Here is a 22229-nt window from a genome sequence, read left to right on the forward strand (position 1 = left end):
AAGCCGTGTGAATTACTAACTGAATCAAGAGATTTGGTGTGTATGAGAACAGCAGAGGCCCCAGTACAGTTCCCTGTGGGACCCCTGTAACAAGGCACATCATGTTACACAAGGCCCTGTGGGACTCCTGTAACATGACACATCTTGGAGGTCTAGATGCATCACCTCACCCGTCCTGATGGGCATATTAATATACATCTCTTTGCTTTGACTTTCTATTTTATCACCTTAATAATAAAGATAAAGATATTATCATCTTAATATCTTAACAGGTTATCATTTTCCCAACCAAAACGTCTATTTTCTCTATCACCATTTAGCTATTACTATTTCATTATTGACACCGGGTCAGCCATGAAGGATGGGCTCCTCCTCTATATACTGGCTTCTCCTGGGTTTTCGTCCAAACTGTCCTCACAGTTTTTACCTCACTTGCTAATTTTTTTGGGGGAAGTTCACGTTCAGTTCAATTTTGAACTTCCTGTTTTTCTGCAAAGCACCTTTTCCTAGCCATTGCCCTGCTATATGTAACTGTTTTTGCCTTACTTTATAAACACAATATATTGATATGGTTCATGTAAAATAATGTTTACTTTTTCTCAGGTTGTTATTGATAACCTTACTTGTGATTGCCTTTAACCCAGGGAACTTTAATTGCTAATATGGAGCATATGTCAAATGCATATCCCAGTGGTAGATCAGGTGAGGTACAACACACCGACTGTGGAGGTGTGGCTCAGCAGGTAATACAATCCGTGATATTCGACATGCCTCATGGAGACCAAGGTGGTTGTCCTTGTGATTGCTTAATGAAACACATTCAGGACAGCAGTGGTGTGTGTGTATTATTCCTTCCATATGGTTTACGTTGTCGCTGGGATAGGCTCCAGCACCACCTGCAACCCTGACCAGGAATAAGTGGGTATAGATACCAGATGGGTTTACGTTGTCTTTCCATTGTACTCGTAATTGAATGTGCTTACGGCATACTTTGTTCTGAAGTATTGTAACATGCCCAGCTTAACTGGTGCATCCCATAGACTCAGTAAACCTAGCACTCTGCTACCTTCCTTGGGATGTTATAATTTTTCAAAAATTCAAAACATAACCATGCTTACCACAGGTGCTATATAAAATAACCGTTCTGCAGCAAGAAGGAAAAAACCAGCACACTGTTTTTTGAGATTTCCCAGGTTTCCCTGGTTAACAATGTTTGTTTTTCTCAGAATGAAAAGCTGCTTGAAGTGCCAAGACAGTTTTGTTTGTTACATTTCATTTTCCATTGCAGGTTAACAGCGTGTCAAGGCAACATTACAAGACCACTATTGAGGGTGTTGCTGGTCTACTTTGTATTCTATTGGCATAACCTGTCAGCCATGGCATTATCGCGCCTGTTGATGTGGCCTCTACCTGAGGTGTGTTCGTAAAATGGTGTACAGCCACATCCAGGCTGCAGCTCAAATTTCTTTGTGGAAATGAGTCCATGCTTCAGTGAAGGATCACGTGACCCTTCGCCGTCTTTGCCCATCAGCCATGATGGAGCTTCCCCGTGTATCCATAGCAAACTGGAGTCACGTGCTGACCAGTCAAATCTGCTGAAACATAGGGAGACATAGACCTGTGGTACAAATCAAATCAATTAAAAATGTATTAGCTCCGCTGGCCGAAAGTGACCCCCCCCTTTTCCCTTAAAGCAACCCAAAATGCAACAGCAGCAAGGAAGACCTCTCTGGATGGTATACAGGAAGAGACCTTAGAAGGAACCAGACTCTAGATGGGGCCCAATAAGACAGGCTTGCTTGACTGTTTCCTATCTGCTCTATAATCTACCAGCCTATATCCACAGAGCTGAGGCAACTGATGCAGACAGAGCAATCGCAAGTGAAAAATGAGGCTGAAGGTTGCACTGTGGAGTGGACCCTCCCACAAAGCCACATCTTGCACCAGTGCCCTCGCTGTACCTGCCACTTTTTGTGATAGCCTTTTTTTTGTCTTTTTGTGAAGGTAAATAATTACTTGTTCATGTTTCAGACATTCATCCCAGAACAGTCTGCACTGAAGGTGGGGTATAAGACCCATGACCTCTTAAATTACCTCTTGCCATGCCGTTGAAGTGGACAACAGCATTCTGGGGGTCTGCTTGATGCTGAAAGCACACCGATGCGTTCCCCGTTGAGCAATGCTACTTGGACTGCAGTTCCAGAGCCTCTGCACTGGTGAATGAAACGATGATGTAATTCTTCCTCCTCCTGCCCTGAGGGTCCTGGTCCAATTCAGCTCTACTTTTTCACTCGATGAAACAGCCATTCAGCAGGTCAATTTATAAGAAGATGGCTTTTCCTTGTTCACCATCGCGTCAAACAGTAAGAAATTCCCCCTTTAGGAATTTTGTTTTCCGTTGATATTAATCACCTGTGGCACAAACTGTGTGTTCACTTTAGGTCATTCAGGACAGCTTGGACATGACTGTTTATTGTGGGCATCTGTCACAACCCACTGTTTGCTCGCTGGCTTTGAGAGCTCCATCCTCCCCTTCCACCTGCAGAGCTCCCCCTCCCCCCACCCGCTCACCCCCAGGCTCCCTTCCCAGGTGCGGTGTGCCCCATTGTCTGGGTGATGCACTATAAATGTTAATGCAGCATCAGGGGACAGGTACAGAGCACCGCCGCCCGCCACAGCAAATATTGCAGCGTCCAAAAGTGCGGCTTATTGATGCGTATTGACAGCCGTATGATAAACAGTCCATACAAAGAGTCACTTACACACCGCCTGTACACAGAATCGCTCGCATGAAACTCTCTTAATACCCATTGTGGAAACAGGATCTGTCCCTTACACGCAGTCGTTTCTATCCAAGCTGTCTAGGCACACAGTCATATCATACTCTGATGTGCTAAGGGATGACCGTGCACACATGACCTGTGGCTGCGCTGGCTTGGTTTAGCACAGCACTTGGGGCTAGCCTCCTGCATGTGACACTGCCGCGGCATTCTGAAACAGGTCAGCTGCTGAAGGGCCCCTATTAATGTAATCAAAAGGATAAACCGGAAAGCTGACAGGTTGCTAATATGAACCTTCCGATATTACCAATCAACACCCGTCCCAGGGCGCATACGGTACAGGACCAGGTAGTTAACATCAGAGCTCTTAGAGTGGTTGAGATTGCGAAATGTCATTTTGGCCAGGTTGTTTGATAATTATCGACTGCATTCATATAGTGCCACTCATCGTACCAAAGCACATCATTGTGAAGGGGGGAAATTGACCTGAACCACCACTAATGTGCAGCATGTTTCTGGTTGGTGTATGGCAGCCATTTTGTGCCAGAAGTTTTACCACATTAGTGTTTCCTAATGTCCGACCAGTGATAATGCTGACAATAATGCAGACCAAGAAACTCTGAAACTGATGGGTTTTGGGTTTCAGTCTCACTGTTGCTGTGGCCACAAGCGAGGTGTTTGCACCAGCAAAGACCACAGCTGAATAAATCACGTGTTCAAAAACATGAGACGTTTGCATTGAAAGTAATAACTGGATAAGGAAATAGTGTGGTTGTGTAAATGCCACGAATAGATATTCCGCCTCTATCTCACGCTACAGGTGACGGGCTTCACGTAATGCTCTGGCCTGTGAATAAATGCTCAGTGCAGCAGGCACGTTTCTTATTATCTCACTGGATCGTTTGTCTTAGCAACCTGCGGTAATAGAATGGTTCAACTTCATAGACAGTGAAATTGCTCAGTGTTAAATCAATTCAGTTAGAACACACTTGACAAAAAAAAATCTCTTTTCGGTTCACATAAATACTGTGTTAGCGTCGTATTATGTTAAACACTGCTCTGTGTGCTAGGCTGTATTTTGTGTGCGTGTGTGTGTGTGTGTTTGTGCTTATGTGTTTGTCTGTGTGAGTATTCATGTGTGCACATTTCATCTGGCCTCCATTATCTTTGAAATGGACAGCCTCAGGCTGTTCTATTCTTTGACAGAATGTAGCTCTGTTGACACCTGTTGCTGATTCATAAGCTCCACCCCCACATGCCACCCCTCCAACCCCCATAACCCAATGCTGTGAAAATGGGAGGGTGACATACAGAGAATAGCCTGGTGTTGTTTTACACTAGCTGTTGCAGAAGTGTGGTTGTCAAGGGTGACAAACCTGAGGATTGTTTGGTTGGTGTTAATGCACAATATGGTAACAATGGTTATAGTTTGTATAAAAGTTTGTTCTCCTTGTGAAGAAACGCCAACACTTGGTTGTCAGGCATGGGTTGGATTTTTCTGCATATCTGAACCCTGAACTTTGAACTGTGAACCCTAAGCAGAGCTTGAGCATGACAGGGTCTCAGGAAAGTCAGTTGAAAGAGTAAAGATGCCTTCTATCTGTGATAAACACACTTGCTTATCTCTACTGAGACTGTTGCTTATCTGTGCCTGAGAGAGGACATATGCGCATTACACATTTACTCACACACATACAGTATGTTTCTGCATACGTATTTGAAAAAAGTGAATAACAAAGACTGTGTGTGGTTGTGTGTGGGTGTGAGAGAGAGAGAGAGAGTTTCCTGCTCAAACACTCTCTGTATTGGACAGCCACTTCCCAAGGTCAGGCTTGGATACTGCGGAAAACTCCACAGCAGCAGTTCCTGTTACAAAAGCTCCATTCAGATGTCTGTCATCACCTGATGAATGAGAGAAGAATACACCCCCAAAGCACACATGCGTACATGCATGCACACTCACACACATACACACACAAACACACACACACACGCAGTATACACATGCACACACACACACTGTCCCTATCTCATGGGAATCCAGAGTGCTGGAGTTTGTACCTGCGTTGGGAGGAGCGGGTCACGCCCTGGTGAATTCATATGAAATATTCATTGAAGCTGAATTTAAAATGGGGATTAATCATCCACTCATCACACACTTTCATGCTGTATGTTCCTGAGGGAGCAGCCCGCACAACACCGACATCCACTCAAACACACAAACATGCATGCGCATGCACACACACACACACACACACAAACATGCACGCTCAGTAACCAACCTAATGACACACATACAGTCCTGCATATGCACCTTCACACACACATGTAAACACAGATGTACAATCTCATGCATAACAACCATGAACAACCCCACATGTACAGGCACAAATAAATGCTCACAGACAGCATGCATCCACATTAGCTGCATGCATGTTCAGCATTTTCCAAGCTCAGGGTTCATACCAGATGTGTATGCACTCAGAACAATTTCAGGTGTGTGTTTTTTATTGTGTGTGTGTGTGTATGTGTGTTTGAATTACCACTGGAATTGTGGTTATATTTGTTCCTTTGTTCTCTGTTGCAATTGACACACAATTGCTGGCGTTCAGCTGTAAATACTGCATTAGATATACCGCAGTGTTTACCAGGGATACATTCCCAGGTTAAAAGCAATGGCAACAGTACATATGGAGATACGTTTATGAGTCTTTCCTATCTCTCGTCACACCTTTTAAACTCCCGCAGAAGGGTGAATATTGTACAGGCTGCTCAGTCTCAGAGATAATGTTGATGGTTGCTAAGTCCGTTGCCAGAGAAGGGTGTGTGTGAAGTGGGACATCCTGTGAAGCAGTTTGAGTAACTGACACAAAAACAGTTTAATCGCTCTCTTTCTGTCTCACTGTAAACACAAACAAACTGTTCAGTGACTGACTGGAGAACGTGGTTTGGGGGGGGGGGGGTGGGGGGCGGGCGGGTGTGAATCTCTCTCGTGGGTTCTTTCTCCGGAGGGGGAAAAGGCAACCAAGGAAACATCGAATATCAGGAGATGAGAGCTGCAGTTGAACGAGGTGCAATTTTCAGGCTGATTATGACACTCAGAAGCACTAATTTGCCGTCTTCCAATAGTTGATTAACTGTAAAATTCTGACTTGTGTGCAACCACCCTAGTTTTACCTGACGACAGTTTGAAATGTTCTGGTTTGCCCTGACCTCATTTCTGTTTCTAAGTTTTTATCTTTAATTCAATTCATTTTTTATCTTGATTTCATGGGCATTGGATAGGCATGTTGAATCTGACTGTTTTATTTAGGTTGGGCTGCTCAGCTGTAAGGGAATTGAGATGAAAAGGTTTGCTGTGGATGCCATCAGCCAAGGGGACTGGCTACTGTCCAAGCCCTAGGCTGAAGTGAAATTAGCACAGATGAAATTAGAGAAGGGTATGGGTAACCTCCAGACACCTGTCAATCTGACCCGTCACATTCCACAGACCTGTCAGCTGACATTTCACCTGCCCTCCCACGCATTTTCACTTTGGCGTCTCAGGTGGTCCAACCTTCTCCTAAAAATGTGTAAGTGTATGTGTGTGCGTGTGTGTATGCACATGAGTACGGCCATTTATATTTCACAGACAGCGAAAGGGAAAGATAATGGTGGATAAGGCAAAGACATTTTCAGTGAACTCTACAACAGCCCTGAGATGCGGCCAATCAGATGCAGTGACATCTGGGAGAACATTCTTCCACAGGAGATGGTGGAGATAAGGTCCTTCGTAGCTCGCTCAGTAAGTATTTTGTGCTCTGTTGGCACTGAAAGTGAGCCTTTGTGAGGAAGAGCACAATAACAGGACAGTGACAAACCAGACACCATTAATATCCTGGGATTCTGAGACCACGGAGCAACGAGGAAATGGTTTTCATTACCAAATCCACTATTGGACATGGTTTGGTAAAAGCGTGTCACAAAACATTAGGGCTAATGGGACAAGTTGAGGAAGAGAGAGAAACAGAGAGAAAGAGATAGGAATGGAGAGAAAGGGAGAGACAGGAAGAATGACAGAAAGAAAGGGATAGATGGGCTGGGGGATGAAGGGGATAGAGGGGGGGAATCAAGAGAGAAAAAATAAAATATAGAAAGAGGGAAAAATGATAAAAGGGTAAGCCACTCTCAGTCCAGCACACAGTATTAATGAGGAGACAAGCACCCATGTGCTGAAGGCCGTTCAGTTATTTATTAGCAGATCTGCGATTGCCTCACTAATGGACGGACTCTGTTCCAATAGGAAGACCGACCGCATCATGGCACACACAGGTCAGGACACTGAAGCAATATTTCATCACATATTCACTCTCTCTCATTGTTTTTCTCTCTTGCTCTCTCTCATACACATACACACATGCAAATTCTCTCTCTCTCTCTCTCACACACACACACACACACACACTATCATACTCTCATACAGAACTTTATTGACAGATAACTTTTACAAACACACTAACCTTCACACCATATCTGGCCAGGTGTATACAGTAAATGAACAGGTGAGTCAGCTCTGTTCTAGACAGCTCAACTGAAAGGACATTTGCCTTTGTTTTAGCTGTTCACCCCACCCTGTTTCCATAGTGACTGGGCCTGTTTGAGCTGGGTGTGACCATAGTGTTGCATCACTAGTCAGGGTGCACAAGAAAGCTATGGTTGCCACGGGCACACCCCGACTCAGAATCTACAGTAAAGGGGCATTGCACCTCTCGCATGAAGATGTAAACCAGCAGTCTTCACAAATGGCTGACATCAACTCTTGCAAGACTTTAAGGCCCACATCTCAGTGCTGGTAGCCTAATGAGTTGGCAGGGTACTCGTTTAAGGGGATGCTCTATAAGAGACTTGTTACTGTAATTACCAGGTTGCACTTGAAGATGCAAACTGCAACATAAGGAGTGCAACTTAATTCCTATTGTTGAGGTCCAGCAAGTTTTGCAGGTTTTTCTTACATCTTGGCAAAAACATCACTACCCCAGTACACTGCTGAAGGCTCTCTAGGGTAAATCTGACCATCCCACAGCTCATTTTAATAAGGGTAAAAGTGCCCCCTGTTGATGCTGCAGTTTGCATCTCCTGGATTTAGTATCTAAGATATACATGACGTCTGTAATTTTCCCATACAGCAACAAGTTAACATTTGCATTTATTTCAAATGTATGGCACATCAGGGATGACTAGGTGCATTTGATACTGGTGCTGAGCGCAGCAAAATCTGGCAGTGAAGTCACAGAGCAACTCAGGACATTTCTGAGGACTGGAGCAGATTTCAATTTCACGTTTGCATCGGTGGGTAGTTCTGTGTGACCCAGACGGAAATTTGCCAAAGATGTTTCATATTTCTGAGATGTGCAGATAAAACAAGACAGATTACCTTCTTGCGGTAGAGACACTGAAGCAGAAAAAAAGACAGAGGCATGCTGACGGAGATAGGATAGACAGGGGAGAGAGAATTAAGTGAGAAAGTAGAAATGAACAAAAAAAAAATTGTGAGACAGAGTGAAAGAGAGAACAAGAGAGAAGGAAAGAGAAGTTATATGTGCCCCCACTGACTCAGGTCTGAAGCTCAAGCAGTGAAGCTGTCCGTTTAAATCAATCGCAAAGGAAAGAGGAAAGTCATTAAGTCCCAAAAAAACTCAGAAAAGCAAGCGTACAAGAGCTGTAATGAGGGACTCGAGACAAAAGAGTGTAGCAGTATTCTGTCTCCTTGGTAAAGCGTTGCAAACCTGTCAGAGTCAATGAATGAGGCTCATCCTGTGCATGTAAGAGAAGGCTTATAGGGGAGGTGTGTGTCTGTGTGTGTATGTGTGATGTGTGGTAACTGTGTGAAAGGAATCACCTTAATCTCTTCACTAAGAAAGAGGGTTAAACTAATCCAATTAAACAGTCCATTGATTCTGTCAGGTATCTGTGGGCTTGAATTCAGCTTTGGCCAGCTTTAGTTTTCCAGTACTGAGTGTTTGCATATTGGGCAGGCTGCGGGGGGAGGAGGGGGGGGGGGGGTCGGATTCCTACACCCATCCATTTACATTTGTCCACCTGCCCTCTGACATCATTCAACAGCCCCAGCCACTATCCACATGACCTCTCCCAACCCCCCAAGCCTTACCAAGAACAGAGATGACTGCTCCTTTTAATGTAGCTTATTTATTTACGGTATAATTGCATGTGAAACCTGGGCACTGGGAGGTAGACACATCAGAATTGACCACTTAGCTGAAGTAAATGTGAGCACCCTGTCACGGTAGGTGATAGCCACGGGGCACTGGAATACCAGTGTGTGCGCATGCATTGGCTAGCACATGCACACCCTGCCACAGCTACTTCAAGCTGTGTCAGTCCACTGAGGGAGGCAGCAAGAGAAAGAGAGAAGAGGATGGCAGGGGGAGGGGAGGGGAAGTTGAGAAGCGAATGAACGGAGAACAAACAGACAGCAAATTACTTTAAAGCCAAGTGCATTTTAACCATTTAGATAAAATTAAAGAAATAAAAAGTACATAAGGAAAAAAGAAGAACCAATGACAAAACAAATAAGAGGTCAGAACAGGGGCTCCCAAGTGATGTACCCAATTAAAGCTCTGGGTTCATTGGGGCTCCTCCCAAAAGTGGCCAATCCCATGGATTGGAATCAAATCCAGAGAGTGTTGGTCCTGACTGCGGCTGGCAACCGCAAATGGCAATGAATAATTAGCCATAGAGAGGAAGGCTGTCAGTCAGCAGGATACTCCCTGCTGAGCCACACAGTAGTGAACTCTATGGTTGATCAGATTCACACAGCCTGTCTGCACCAAATAAACGAGCAGTTCTCTGGAACCAATGGTGCACAGCACAGCTGGTCGACTGCAGTGTGAAAAGAAGAGGCGGGTGGCCTGAGCAGGTTTCACTTCTTTCAGGCGACATGTGCATTAGTCTGCACTCTGATGAATTTAGGGAGGATTTTGAAGTGATGGGAACGGACATGCAGCTTCTAAAATGGGGAATAAAGTATTTTTTAAAAATAACCAACATTTTTGTTGTGTAGCGCGAGTGCAAGTGTCATACCTTTGCAGAAATAGTGAGGCAGCATCTCCTTCTAGCTGTTGCACAAACAAGTTTGCTTGTAGAGCGGGAGAGATTGAGAGAGAGCTACCCATCTTGGTTGCATTTGCTGAATAGGCCTGGATGTCAACAGGCTTTTATAACACCTTTTAAATAGGAAAGGATTATGCTCTTATTTCAGTTGTTCTAGTTAAAAACCCAGCTGCACAGATAAAACGAATAGAGCTACTAAAAAGCACAATGCAACGGTGTCACGGTCTTGTTATACCCTAACTCTGAAATGCCACAGCTTGATTAGTACAGGTTAATTACAGAGCCTAATCAAAGCTTTTGTTTTTAGATCGGGTGTGAATGAGCATCAACTCATGGCAGAGTAGTTAATGGCAGAAAATCCAAAAAGCGATTTGCATTATAATAGAAAGCGATTGTGCTCTTGTTTCAGGCCTTTCAGTTTAAAACAGGCGTGCATAGATCAAGGCAATTCAGTACTTACACTCATAAAATATACAGTATGCACTCAACGTTTTTCAGTTGAGATGAGGCTCAAGATTCAAACGTCTCATTTGTGTTGACATTTCAGAGTTGGGGTTCAAAACATTGCCGTCAGCACATAACGCCATTTTGCTGATGAGGGCAGTTTGGCAAAATGTTTGATATTGGTAGCCTCTTCTTAATCATAAAACGCTGAGTTGAGATCGTATAACTTACCCTCCACTTTACCCGGGTGGTGGCCATCTTCATTACGGGCCCACTGTGGAGATGTCTTGCCTGAGGCCTGTGTCTGGCTAGCTGTGGTGACTGAAACAGCACACATACTTCACAAATGAATTTGCAGCTGTCAATGTCAGCATGCTGCACTTGCAAATATTAAACAGCTATGTATATTACTATATGCATGCATACACATGCATGCATATCAAATAGAAATAATTTAAAAAATAATAAATTAATTATGGAATTATTATTAGAACTACATAATATAATATAATTATAGCTACAGAATTAATATGAGTAGTAACCTAATCATTGTTATTAATATAGAATGGAATGATGAACATAAATCAGGAATCACGGTTTCATTAAGATCGCCACAAAGCTCAAACAAAATAATTAAGAAGTGGATTTTACGCGCATCTTTGAATGTTTTTATCTGTCAAATGCACCACGCCCAGTGTACCACGCCCATCTGGGTATTTACAAATACATGTACGCCGCAATGGGTGGACCTACTATGGATTTTGCTTTAATGGTCCAGCCTTTTTTGCCGTGACGTAGAAAAGGGGAGGGGACGTGGCCTGCATGTAAGCGGAACACACAGAGTACAGCGCTGCGCGATCTGGCAACTGACAGGAAGGGGTAGTCTACGGTTCGAAACATTTCCATATACTTTTTTTCCAAGAAGCTGCAAAAGTCACATCTCCACCTTTTCCAGGACTGCGGTAGTCGCGCAAGGAACCCGAGTAAGTACCTGGATTGTGGCATACCTGCGATCGCTGCTGGTTTCCTTATTGACTTGTATTCTCAACCAAGCCAAGGCGAACCAGAAGACACACAACGTTGTATTCACGAACTAATACAACGCAATATGTGGTACGCCTGTTGTATCTTTGTCTACGTGCATTACGCAGATTGACCAGCGTACCCTAGAACAGTTACGCAGTTCAATACATTTCTAGCCTGCTAACGTTAGTTTAGATTGAGTTCTTGTATCAGTTTGGTTATTAGTTGTTTGCAGAATAACATGTGAATGTGCCAGTCGGAAATTGTTGTTATATGGAATTAATATAATTCTTGCTAGTTACCTCACCGTCTGTTCGCCTTCCTGCTGCATTGGCGCTGTGCATAGCTAGCTAGGACCATCAACAATTTTAATGGAATAAATAGGTTTCTACTAGTTTTCTGGCAGCTAGATAACTGACGTAGACGTTACCGATTCTAGTTCAAAGCAACACTCGGTGACCGAAGCAGGAGAGAACGTAATTGAAACTACAGAGCACGGACAGGTTGTTATCGATAGTTGCTAGCCAGATAAATTATGTTTTGCTAGCAATAGTAGCGAATTAGCAAGATGTTCTTCAGTATGTATTGTGAAACTGAAAAATGGCAATTCTCTCACAGCATTGTCCATACACACATGATGTGCATTTCTTAGTTGCTCGTCTCGTTGCTGGAGCAGTTAGCGCTCTCTCGATGTCAACCAGGGTGTTGTGGGTTCGAATCCCTGATTAGCGACATTCCATACTAAACGTTACTATATTGTCAGTGAGCGTTCACATTTATTTTACGACAAAAAAGTATTTTTATTCTCTTAGTAAATACTGCTATCCCACAACCCCCTATTTGCCTGTCAATCAGCATGTCAGTCCTATGCATAAGTAGTGAGGGTAGGTCTGGCCCCAATTTTGCATTAAGACATTGGGTGGCTGGGCCTGAAATTTTGTATAATGGAGGGAACTGAGCTTATGCCTGTGAGCATGTAGGTTTGATTTGCAGGTGGGGCACTGCCTTTGTAACCCTTGAGCAAGGTACCTCCCCTGAATTTCTTCAGTGAATATCCAGTAGTATAAATGGTATTGGATGTAAAGAATGTAATCTGTACAAATATCTCTGGACAAGAGTGTCAGCTGAATGCCTTAAGAACATATGCACATAGCCTCCTGAGCTGAAGATCAAGGTGTCCCCTCCTCTGTTATGCACTGAATCTTATCACCTCTTCAGCTCCAATAATTTGTTGGAATAGTTCCTTTCTCATCTTCCTGTTTTCTTTTTTCTCTTTGTTTTCCAGTTCTCCTTTCCCCCACTCCGTCTGTCTCTGGTAGCTTTAATGTGGTCTTCCATATGATGGCATGCACTCATATCAGTTGGAAACATGTCACCGTAGAGTTTTTTTAGTTTGTGACAGTGACTTGCTGAAGTAAGAGTTGAGCATTTGTCTCTGTACAAGAAGAAACATTTTGGGGTTTCCCTGTTTGCACTGTGTCGAATTGATGGAAGAGTAAGAGATTGATAAATAAGACCGGGGCCCTTGCACAGTATAGCCATTTACAGTAACTATGCTAACAAACGTTAAAAAAAAGAAGCATGTTCGATCTGCACTGCTATGAGATCCCAGCTGGGCCTTTATATGGATTGGGTTTAAGGCGCACTATAAAAGATTAATCGCCACTAAGCAGACATGTGTCCCAGGCCTAGGTCTGCTGTTCTCTGAAGGAACTTGCTGACCTAGGTTTGGAGGCTCTACTGGGAGGTGTTATGAGCAACTGCAGCATATTTCTCTGTCTTTGTGCACTTTTATTTGTTTTTAGTCCGTTCCTGTTCTTGTCCAACAGCTGGCCCATTTATCAGTTTTGGAAGATGGTATCCAATCTGCAGAAAAGTGTTCTGTGTTTCCTCCATTGACCAATGAGATTTTTGTACTCAATGGTGGGCGGGTTTGCGTTGTTTTGTAATAGAGGGTGTTGGTGCTATGATATGTTTTTAAACTCTTGAGTAGCAAGAGACATGGTTACTTTGATGAAGCAGTTGATCTGCTCACAAATCTTTTGAGAACCTTTGAAGCCAGCTCAACTAAGCACACTGCATTCTTGAAATTGTGTGCCTTGTAATTAAGTGAGTTAATTTATTTCTGTCCATACTGGAAGGAAGATTACAAAGTAGTCTCAGTATCTGTATCAAAATAACCACTGGAACTAGGCTTCTTTTGACCACAGATATTCCTAACTCTTAGTGGAAGGAACTACTATGAATCTAAGTTGTGATTACAATTAGAACACATAGGCTACTCCTTCTCTAGTTCTCTCATTCAGTGGTTCCAAAGCCATTGCTCATGATTTGGGATCGACTGAAGGGTCATTTAATGAGTTCAGTGATGAGATGATGCGTGACAAAATTAACTTTGAGTAATACACTTCCTACTGACGCTCACACTTGTCAAACACTGATTAGCCTAGATGCAGTGCACTTGGTACGGTATAAATATAGTTGTTTTGACATATTATTCGAGTTCCATTTTAATTAAGTGTTGGGTAATTGCTTATTAATGTGTTTATTAGTAGTTTCATTGGCTCAGAGTGCTTATGAATCACTGCACTGTTTGGACTATTTGATTTTGAATAATGTTACCTGAGAGCACATTTCCCTATCGCTGCTATGTGTTAAGCAGTACTTACCTGGTGAAAACCGAGGGTTGTGGTCCAATCTGCAATTCAGACTTCCATTTTCCTCCCAGGAACAGACCCTTACAGTACTGCTGTTGAGGAAAGAATACCCACAATGCTTTGCTGTGGGTTCTAAAAGGGCTGGAAAATATGGCTCCTTGGTGTGTACAAGATTAGTCTCTTAAATGAGAATGGGAGTATTTAAACAGTTTAACATAGGCCTAATAGCCTCATTGCACATCTAATAAAGTGTTGCTGCCTGTTGCTACAAAGCGTCTTAAAAGTCTTTTCCTTTTCAGTGCAGTTCAAGATTGAGTCGTGTATTTGTCATTTTATTAAAGTTAAAAAAAAATCAATTATCCTGTTGTGTCTTGATGTCTTGATGATTTCATTCTCGTTTTCTGATGAAACAAAGTAAGAATTTCGTGTCCTTGGCTCGCACTCTGTATTGGCTTTTTGGTTTCCAGTATGACAGTGTCGGGGACGGTAGTACATCATCCACCAGTAATGGAGGACACTGTGAATGATATGGCTTAGATAAACAAATCTCTGACTGTATTATGTATATCGCATCTGGGTTAATGGTAGAGTCAGGGTTATTTCACTAGCATTTGGATGGTAATATTTACATATTTTTATTTATTTATTTTTTAAAATACTTTTAGCCGTGTCTTTCTACACTGCCGGGGACAGACTTGCTATACGTGCTTCTAATCTTTGATACTCTTCCCCGGATGAGCCAAGCAGTCATTTGTGGAACATTAGCCTGTATGCAGTCCGGTGGCAGATGGCTATTTAGCCTAATGTTGACAAGAGTTGATTTTATGCCACATGGCCATTTTTAAAGATAAAATGGTATGGCTATGCTAGCTTCTGCTTAATGCAGACAGTTCCTCTCATCATCATTACTTTGTACATCTACCCATGACCTTTATGATTTATTTCTCATTTCATAACTCACAGGCAGAGTGGGATATTTATAGTGCAGGAAATAATCTGGAGCACCTCATGCTCGAGGGTACAATAGCTGTGCCTGCTTGGGATTCAAACCTGCAACCCACTGTAAGGTGCTGGAGCTACTCCTGTATAGCGGAGGGCAGGCGGTCGTCGTCTGGCGAAACCCAGAGGCGCGCGCTGTCAGGGTGCTTTGTGGAGTCGCGCACCGCTACCTCCATTAGCATACGCCGCGTTCCTGATTGCAGAGAGCAGGGCCTGATTCTGTGCTGAGTATTGGCAGGTGGCGGACCGGGACCCCCGCAGGCGGAATTCACTGAGCCATGGCGGGCGCGGCCGGGGGGGGCGGTGGTGGTTCATTTTGTTTTTAATTGTTAGTCTCCATTCCTAGGTGTATAATTTTAGTTTAGTGAAATTAAGTGTCACGCTAAAATAGGAGTTTTGAGATGAGTGTTTCAGCAAAAAAAAACGAATACATTTTTTCAAAAAGACTTTGCGTCAGCCTTCATCTTCAGCGTTTATTAATCAGTCTCACTGAGTCACAGAGTTCTATGAAAACGCCCTGGGAATGGAACGCTGTTGTTTGAAGTTTTGCCTCCTCCCACCCCGCTTTGTGGTTGTTAATGAGTTTTTGGGGGAAATGTCAGCGCTGACCCAGGGGTGCAGGCGTAGGGCTCTGGGACAACTCAACGCGGTGGCAGCAGATTTAGCAATCTGCACAGCTCTCCATGCGCAAGCGTCGTCTTCCTCAAAGGCCTCCTTATCTGAGGCGGTGTCTCACCCTAATGCGTGACTTGAGACTGCTGTGGTCCTTTCAGATAGAACTTGTGTGTCGTTCCCCATTTGTGCATACGTATGAGTGCGTGTCAGCTAGCTGCCGTGGGATTTAAAGTCTGTAAATCAGAGCGAAGAGGAGTGTTCAGTCTACAGTCCAGCCCAGAGTTTCCCCTAGGTGCTGTTGGAGATGTTAAGGTTAAACTGATTGGGTGGGTTGCTGAGAAAAGGGCATGGTGACAAGGAGACACCTTTTGCATTATTTACAAGCAACATCTGTGCATTTCACAGTAGGCCTGTATTCCAAACTGCATTCAAACTGTGAGATTCTGACATGTACCTCCTAGTAGAAGCATTTTTAATTAAAAAAAATGTTTTATTTATCCTCCAATCACATCAACTCTTATTTCAGAGAAAATTGGTCCAGAGCTGACTCTGGGTAATACTGACTAATACTGCACTGACTCTGGGTAGTACTGAATAATACAGCTGTGACTCCTAGCACTGTTTATACAAGGCTCATTAGATATATATTTTGTATATAATAATTTATTTATTATAAGATTCAGGCTTGAAATATGTAACCTCTGTTACCTGGATACAAAAACATATGACTAATCATCTTCTCTTTTCCACCCCCACACCCCCCCTTCCCCCCCCCCCAAAAAAAGAATGTTCCGCTTGCGGCTGTTGTCAGCTGCCGCGCTGGGGTTGGCGCAGTTGTCACGGCGATACCACGCTGGTTCTGCGCAGGGCGCCAGTCGGCGGAGGCTGATGCTCGCCGCCCTGGTGGGCGTGACCGGAGCGTCGGCCAGCGCGGGGCTCCTCTGGACAAGGTGAGCCTCTCCTGGGGGGGTGGGGTGAAGTGAAAGGCCTGTTATGAGCTCTTACCCCCCCCCCCCCCCAAAACCTTGTTGAGTTCTTTCTCTCTCATTCCTCCGCTGGCAGGTAGGCCTGTTTTCCAGAACCTGGAGCGCTTCACTGTTTAACTGTCATAACAGGAGGTTGGCTTGATTACCTTTTTATGGGGTCAGGGAACCATTCCAAGTGCTGTCTCATGTTGGCTTAAATGTTTTTTTTTCTTACTTTTTTCCATTCTCTCTGTGTCCACCGTGACACTGTGAGGTGTATTCTGTAAATGAGTCTTTCAGATTGATTGATTTTTTTTCTTTTTAAAAGCTTTCACCCTTTAGAGTGTCTGTGGTTTTTTTGAAAGCCTTTGTAGTTGTAGATGTGACTGCATTAAGTGGCCCTAGAGGTGGCTGCTCACCTTCGCTGCCACTAGAAAATTAGCCGCAGTCACGGAACAGCGCCCCTTCATGTTCGGCTTCCTGCTGGCCTGGGACAGAAGCTCAGAGCTCTGTTAGTAACCTGGCATTCAGAGAGAAGCTGTGGAAAGCCAGAGTTTGCTCCAGCCCTGTGACAGACTTCGTAATCGTCCTTGTTGTTGTCACAGCACCTCCCAGGATCTCAAAGTGTAACGGTCGATTTTAATCTGGTAAAAATAAATAAATAAAAAAATCAATCAAACATGCCTCTGTACAAGATGTCTGTCTCTTGTCCTGCAGAGAATCTACTGAGTCGCATCGTCAGAGTAGCCACACCCACTCATTGTAGTAGTGCTGTACATTTGAGTCGGATGGTTTTAGGTGCAGGATGTAGCAAGCGAGGTGTCTAGACGACCACAACTTAAGAAAATATGACTTTTTTTTTTTTTTTTAAAGCCGCGCAGCCATGGAGTGAATAATAAAGTAGAGTAACACTGAATCGGGGAGTAGCTTCCCGGCTAAAAGCAGCAGGGCGTGTGCACACTAAAGAGATCGATGGCAGGATGGCTGAGAGGCTGGTTGTGGTAGCTGGGCTCGCTTTGACTAGACTGGTTAACTCGGTGGCGGCAGGCCATTGATCGAATCCCTGGATAATCTGACACCGTGATTGACAGGCTGGGGCACGTGGCGCCATTCTAGAGCCTGGACCCAGAGACGATTAAACTGAATTATACACACGTGCTGTAGGCCACGCCTCCCATATTACTCCTCTTATTATTTGTGTGACTTTGAATATGTTCTGAAATGCCTTTCTTATTCCCTGCAGGTACATATGCATACACATACACACGCACACGCAGGCACAGGAACATGCACACACGCACAAGCTCTCCTCTACGCTTATCACATGCAGCCAGTTAACTGTTATGGGGGAAAAAAAAGAGCGAAATGTGATTTGGAATTGTGTCATTGTTTTATGCAGAATATTTCTCTCCCCTCCTTGGTTAAGTACTTCCCTCCGTTGATTTATCCAGTAAGTCCCTAAAAGGACGTTATTATCGCGGTCTCACTGACACGGTCTCTCCCCACGCCCACCGGCAGGGCGAACGCCGAATCGGGGTCGTCCGTCAGGCACGAGGAGAGGGCAGACCCCGAGGAGGCGGGGCCTGCCAAGGAGGCGGAGTCCGAGGAGGAGGAGGTGTCGGAGGGCGCGGTGGAGGCCAGCAGCGGCGGCGAGGACCAGGAGGCGGGCTCGGACGAGAAGAAGAAGAAGCCGCGATCCGGTTTCCGCGACCGCAAGGTGATCGATGCCGTAAAACGGCGGACCCGTCAATCAATCAGTCAATCAGTCCGTCTGCTGAGCTGCTGTGGCGCGTAACCGTTGCCTCTCTAAATCGATGGCCGTGTAGTCGGTTACTTTCACATTGGGAAAAGTGCTTAAAAATAGCTAAATGATGAAGATGGCCAAAGCAGACAGCACACAGGGCTGGAGAATTTTCATAAAGCACGCTCACATACCCGTGAACATTTATTTCTTTTGTGCGTTACTTTAATCAATTGGCCCAGACAAAAAAAAAAAGTTCTGCCTGCAAAAAAAGCCTGTACCCTGACATGCCTGAACAAGAGAGATAATGTTTTTACCAGCTACCCTGCAATTTCCAGAGGAGATGCACAGGAGTAGAACGCGAAAAGATTGCGTGCTGAGAAAATGGACGTTTATCCAGCAGGTGGCCTGGGGAAATGATGAGTGAAAACGTAACGTGCCCTGAAGCTGTGGCAGCCCCGCTCCCTGCAAACTCACACAATGCAGGGGTGGCTGAGGGTGTCCCTCCTGGACAGTAGATAACGTTTCTCAGCTTGATTGTGTGTTGCTGCACCATAATGATGCACAGTGCACAATGCAGTGGCAGTGGCTGTGGAGAACTGAAGCAAATTAAAGGCTCAACGGGACACTGTGTTTGTGTGTGTGCGTGTGTGTGCATGTGTGTGCCTGTGCGTGCATGTGTGTGTGTATTTGTGTGTGTGTGGTGAGAGGGAGAGAGGGAGCTTCGATCAATACTCTGTAAATGTGTGGAGGCAAGGGGCTGTGCCCTGCCTGCCTGTCACTCAGCCCAGCCTGGCCCCGCCTCTCCTCCCCTCTGTTTATTTATTAATATGTACCACTCACAGGGGGAGGGACACGTGGCTCCACCGCATACCACCAAAGATAACACGGCCATGAGCAGACACGCACGCACACACACACACACACACTCTTCTCTCTCTCTCTCTCTCTCTCTCACTTACACACACACACTCCTCTCTCACGGTTGCACTTCTTTCACAGACGGGATACTGTGTGGTGCGGTCCGTAGGGCAGCCAACTGTCAGTCCATATATAGACTCCCCCGTGCTGGGGGTTCGACTCACTGGCCTGGCATTCTGACCCCGTCTCCATCTGTAAACCCCACTCTGCTGACTCCCTGTCTGAGCGAAGCCAGCGGCGGGCCGTCTGCTCTCCCGTAGAAAATCAAAAAGCACAGGCTCTCTGAGGCTCCTTAAGGGATTCCCCTGCTTGTTTAAGCCGCAGCGCTAGCTGCCACGCCCTGGCTGGAGGGGAGAGTGAACAGGCTCTGCAGGAATGCGAGAGAACCGGACCACACTGAATCATCCAGGCTGGGCACTGGAATAAGCACATCAAATCTGCTCTGGAACTATTGCAGCAGATTCCAGCTGTCATATGCAATTAATATTCTGTGTGTTTGTGCGTGTGTGTGTGTGCGCTCGCCTGTGTGTGTGTGTGCCTTGTACAGTGCCTGTGTGCGTTTAAGGGAGGAGCTCCCCATGTAATAGTGAGTGTGTTGTGAATGTGTGTTTGGCTATGAGAGCTTCAGAAGTTGAAATGTAAGTGGGGGGGGGGGGGGTTGGGAAGGAGGAGGAAAATTTAAGCGTTCTGGCACGATGCCAGACTTCCTCTCCACTCTCCAGAAAGAAACCAATAGGAATCCTTCCCACCCGCCTCACCGCTGACTTCCTGTGCCCGTGTGGGGGGAGGGGGGGGTGGGGTGGAAAGCAGGCTGATTTGCCTGAGGTCCGATCACAGCCTTGGAATAATCTGCATGCAAACAACCATGTTGTCAGTTTTAATACTTTTTTTTACAGGAATTGCATGTTGTTAGTCCTGTAACGGCCCTGTGTTACTGTGTTCAAGGTGGTTTGGTATAGAGATAATAAACCTTGACATAAACAACAGTTGCAGCAACCACTGCTTGCTTTGGGACAGGACATCACGGTGAACAGGAAAATGCCCTTAATTAGAGTTATACAAGTTACAGAGTGAGAGAGAGTTCCATCATACTGTGCTGGTAACTTGGTGGTTGAAGGTTTTGTTCTCAGGTAAGGCTTTGCTGTTGTACTCTTGTGGGAGGTATCTAACCTGAATTGTTTTGGTATATATCCAGGTGTCTGAACGGATGCTGCTTTAAAATATGAAATCCAGGTTTTACTCAGTGTGTGAATTGGTGTTTTAATTGGTGACCGCCTGCAGGTGATGCACTAACCTGCTTATGCCAAGACCTGGATTGGCTGAAACTGCTGTACGGAGGGAATGTCATTTTGCCATTTTTGTGTCACAGACACCGATTGTAAATGCCAGTGAGGTCTTGGAGCGCGCAGGCTGTAGAAGTGTTCAGAATCTCAAAGTGTTCAGGGGAGTCTGAGGACTGGCTTAACCCTGCTCTTCTCACCTGTCCCATAGACTACATGGTGAATGGATTTGGTAAAAAAAAAGATTTGGCTGCGTGTCAGAGCTCTGCAGCGTTCGGGGAAAAAGCGGCCCTCCAGCCCGCTGACTTCCTCCCCTGAGTGTGTAATTTCCTGCGGTTATTTCAAACCCAGGAGAGCGCGAGCAACCGTCGTCCGGGCGGCGTGTTGCTCTACCTCCTCTGCGTGCGATTGGCTGGCCTGATGGTGATAGGAGGGGACCTCACGCTGGGGGCGGTTCCATCCCTCTCTCCTTTAATTCTCGCTTTATGTGCGTAGCCCGGGACGACCCTGCTGCTCTGCCTGCACGCCTGTCTTTCCCTTCCACGCGGGACTTCCAAGTGCCCTTCCCTAATAGAATGCGGAGGCAGGAGGTTAATGTCCTCTTCTGTTACATCTGACAGTTCATTTCCTGCCGGTGTGCCTCTTCTCCTTTTCTTCTTCTCTCTTTCGCTCTATTATCGACTCGACGCGAATGACGAAGCGCTTGCTGAAGCGCGCGTGGAAACTTTAGAGCGGTTTTAGAGCAGTTTTAGCATACGGCTGCGCCACGTTTAAGCGCGTGCCGCGCGCCGCGAGCGGTACATGCGGTAGCGCGGAATCGCACGTGCGAGGCGTTTGCACAGACACAGCGAGGCGTCCTGACCGGTCCCCCAGTGCAGACCGTGGGGTAATGAAGCGAGGGGTGCGTCGCGCGAGTCGGGCGCAATCGGGATGTCTTGCGGGCGCGTAGCGAGCTGAAGCTCGCTGAGGAAGACGAGGCCGCCACGCCCGTTCGGCTGCCGGGCGCTCTTGTTAAGGCTCACTCAGGTGACGCCGCCGTAGCCCGGCGGCTTCCGAGCATCGCTGCCTCGGATGACAGCTCTGCTCAACAGAGGCTTGTTTTAGACATTTGAGCAGTCAGCCTTTCCAGGCTGGTACCACCCACCGCCCCCCCCCCCCCAACCCCCCCACCGATCTGTCTGAACAGTCACATCTTCCTGGAGATAATTCACTCCGATTGTCTTGACGTTGAACTTAAATTTTTTTTTTTATTGACATTTTGACTACTTCTTTTTTTTCTCTGAATGCAGTGGAGTAAAAATATGACTCCCTTATTGATGGTGCCTTGCCAGCAGCTTTCTGTCTTATCAGTGAGCGTGTGTCAGTGCAAGCGACACTGCGGTCCTCGTCAATAAAATATCCTGTTTCCCAGGACTTGTATTACAGGGGGACTCTCATTTGTGGACCAGAGTTCAGCCTGAGGTCATTCATAATGTTTTCTGTTGAATATCCCTGATTGGCTTTTGTGAGCCCTGGGGCAAATTCTAGAATCAATTAATTTCCTGAACCAAGGAATTCATATGGACACACAGGAAGCATATTTGCATAACAATCCACATCATGCACACACACACACACACACACATTCACTGTTGTGGTAGCTGGCACAACACTCTGCCATACTCATTGGCACAAACAGAAGCCAGTTTCACAAA

The 22229-nt window shown here is 45.4% G+C and overlaps 1 protein-coding gene across 4 annotated transcripts in view; it reads left to right on the forward strand.

Moving 5' to 3' along the window:
- Positions 1 to 11127: 11127 nt before the first annotated feature.
- Positions 11128 to 22229, forward strand: part of micu1 (mitochondrial calcium uptake 1) — a 34900-nt gene continuing 23798 nt past the window's right edge. For 3 of the 4 annotated variants that reach the window (XM_035400571.1, XM_035400572.1, XM_035400573.1), the window contains exons 1-3: positions 11128 to 11317; positions 16414 to 16578; positions 18112 to 18310. In XM_035400571.1, coding sequence (XP_035256462.1) covers positions 16415 to 16578; positions 18112 to 18310 — 363 coding nt within the window. In that variant the 5' untranslated portion in view covers positions 11128 to 11317; position 16414. The remainder of the gene's footprint in view (positions 11318 to 16413; positions 16579 to 18111; positions 18311 to 22229) is intronic. The other variant, XM_035400574.1, reaches the window with a different exon arrangement.

Source organism: Anguilla anguilla, chromosome 18, assembly GCF_013347855.1.
Source record: "Anguilla anguilla isolate fAngAng1 chromosome 18, fAngAng1.pri, whole genome shotgun sequence".
In the NCBI taxonomy this organism is placed as follows: Eukaryota; Metazoa; Chordata; class Actinopteri; order Anguilliformes; family Anguillidae; genus Anguilla; species Anguilla anguilla.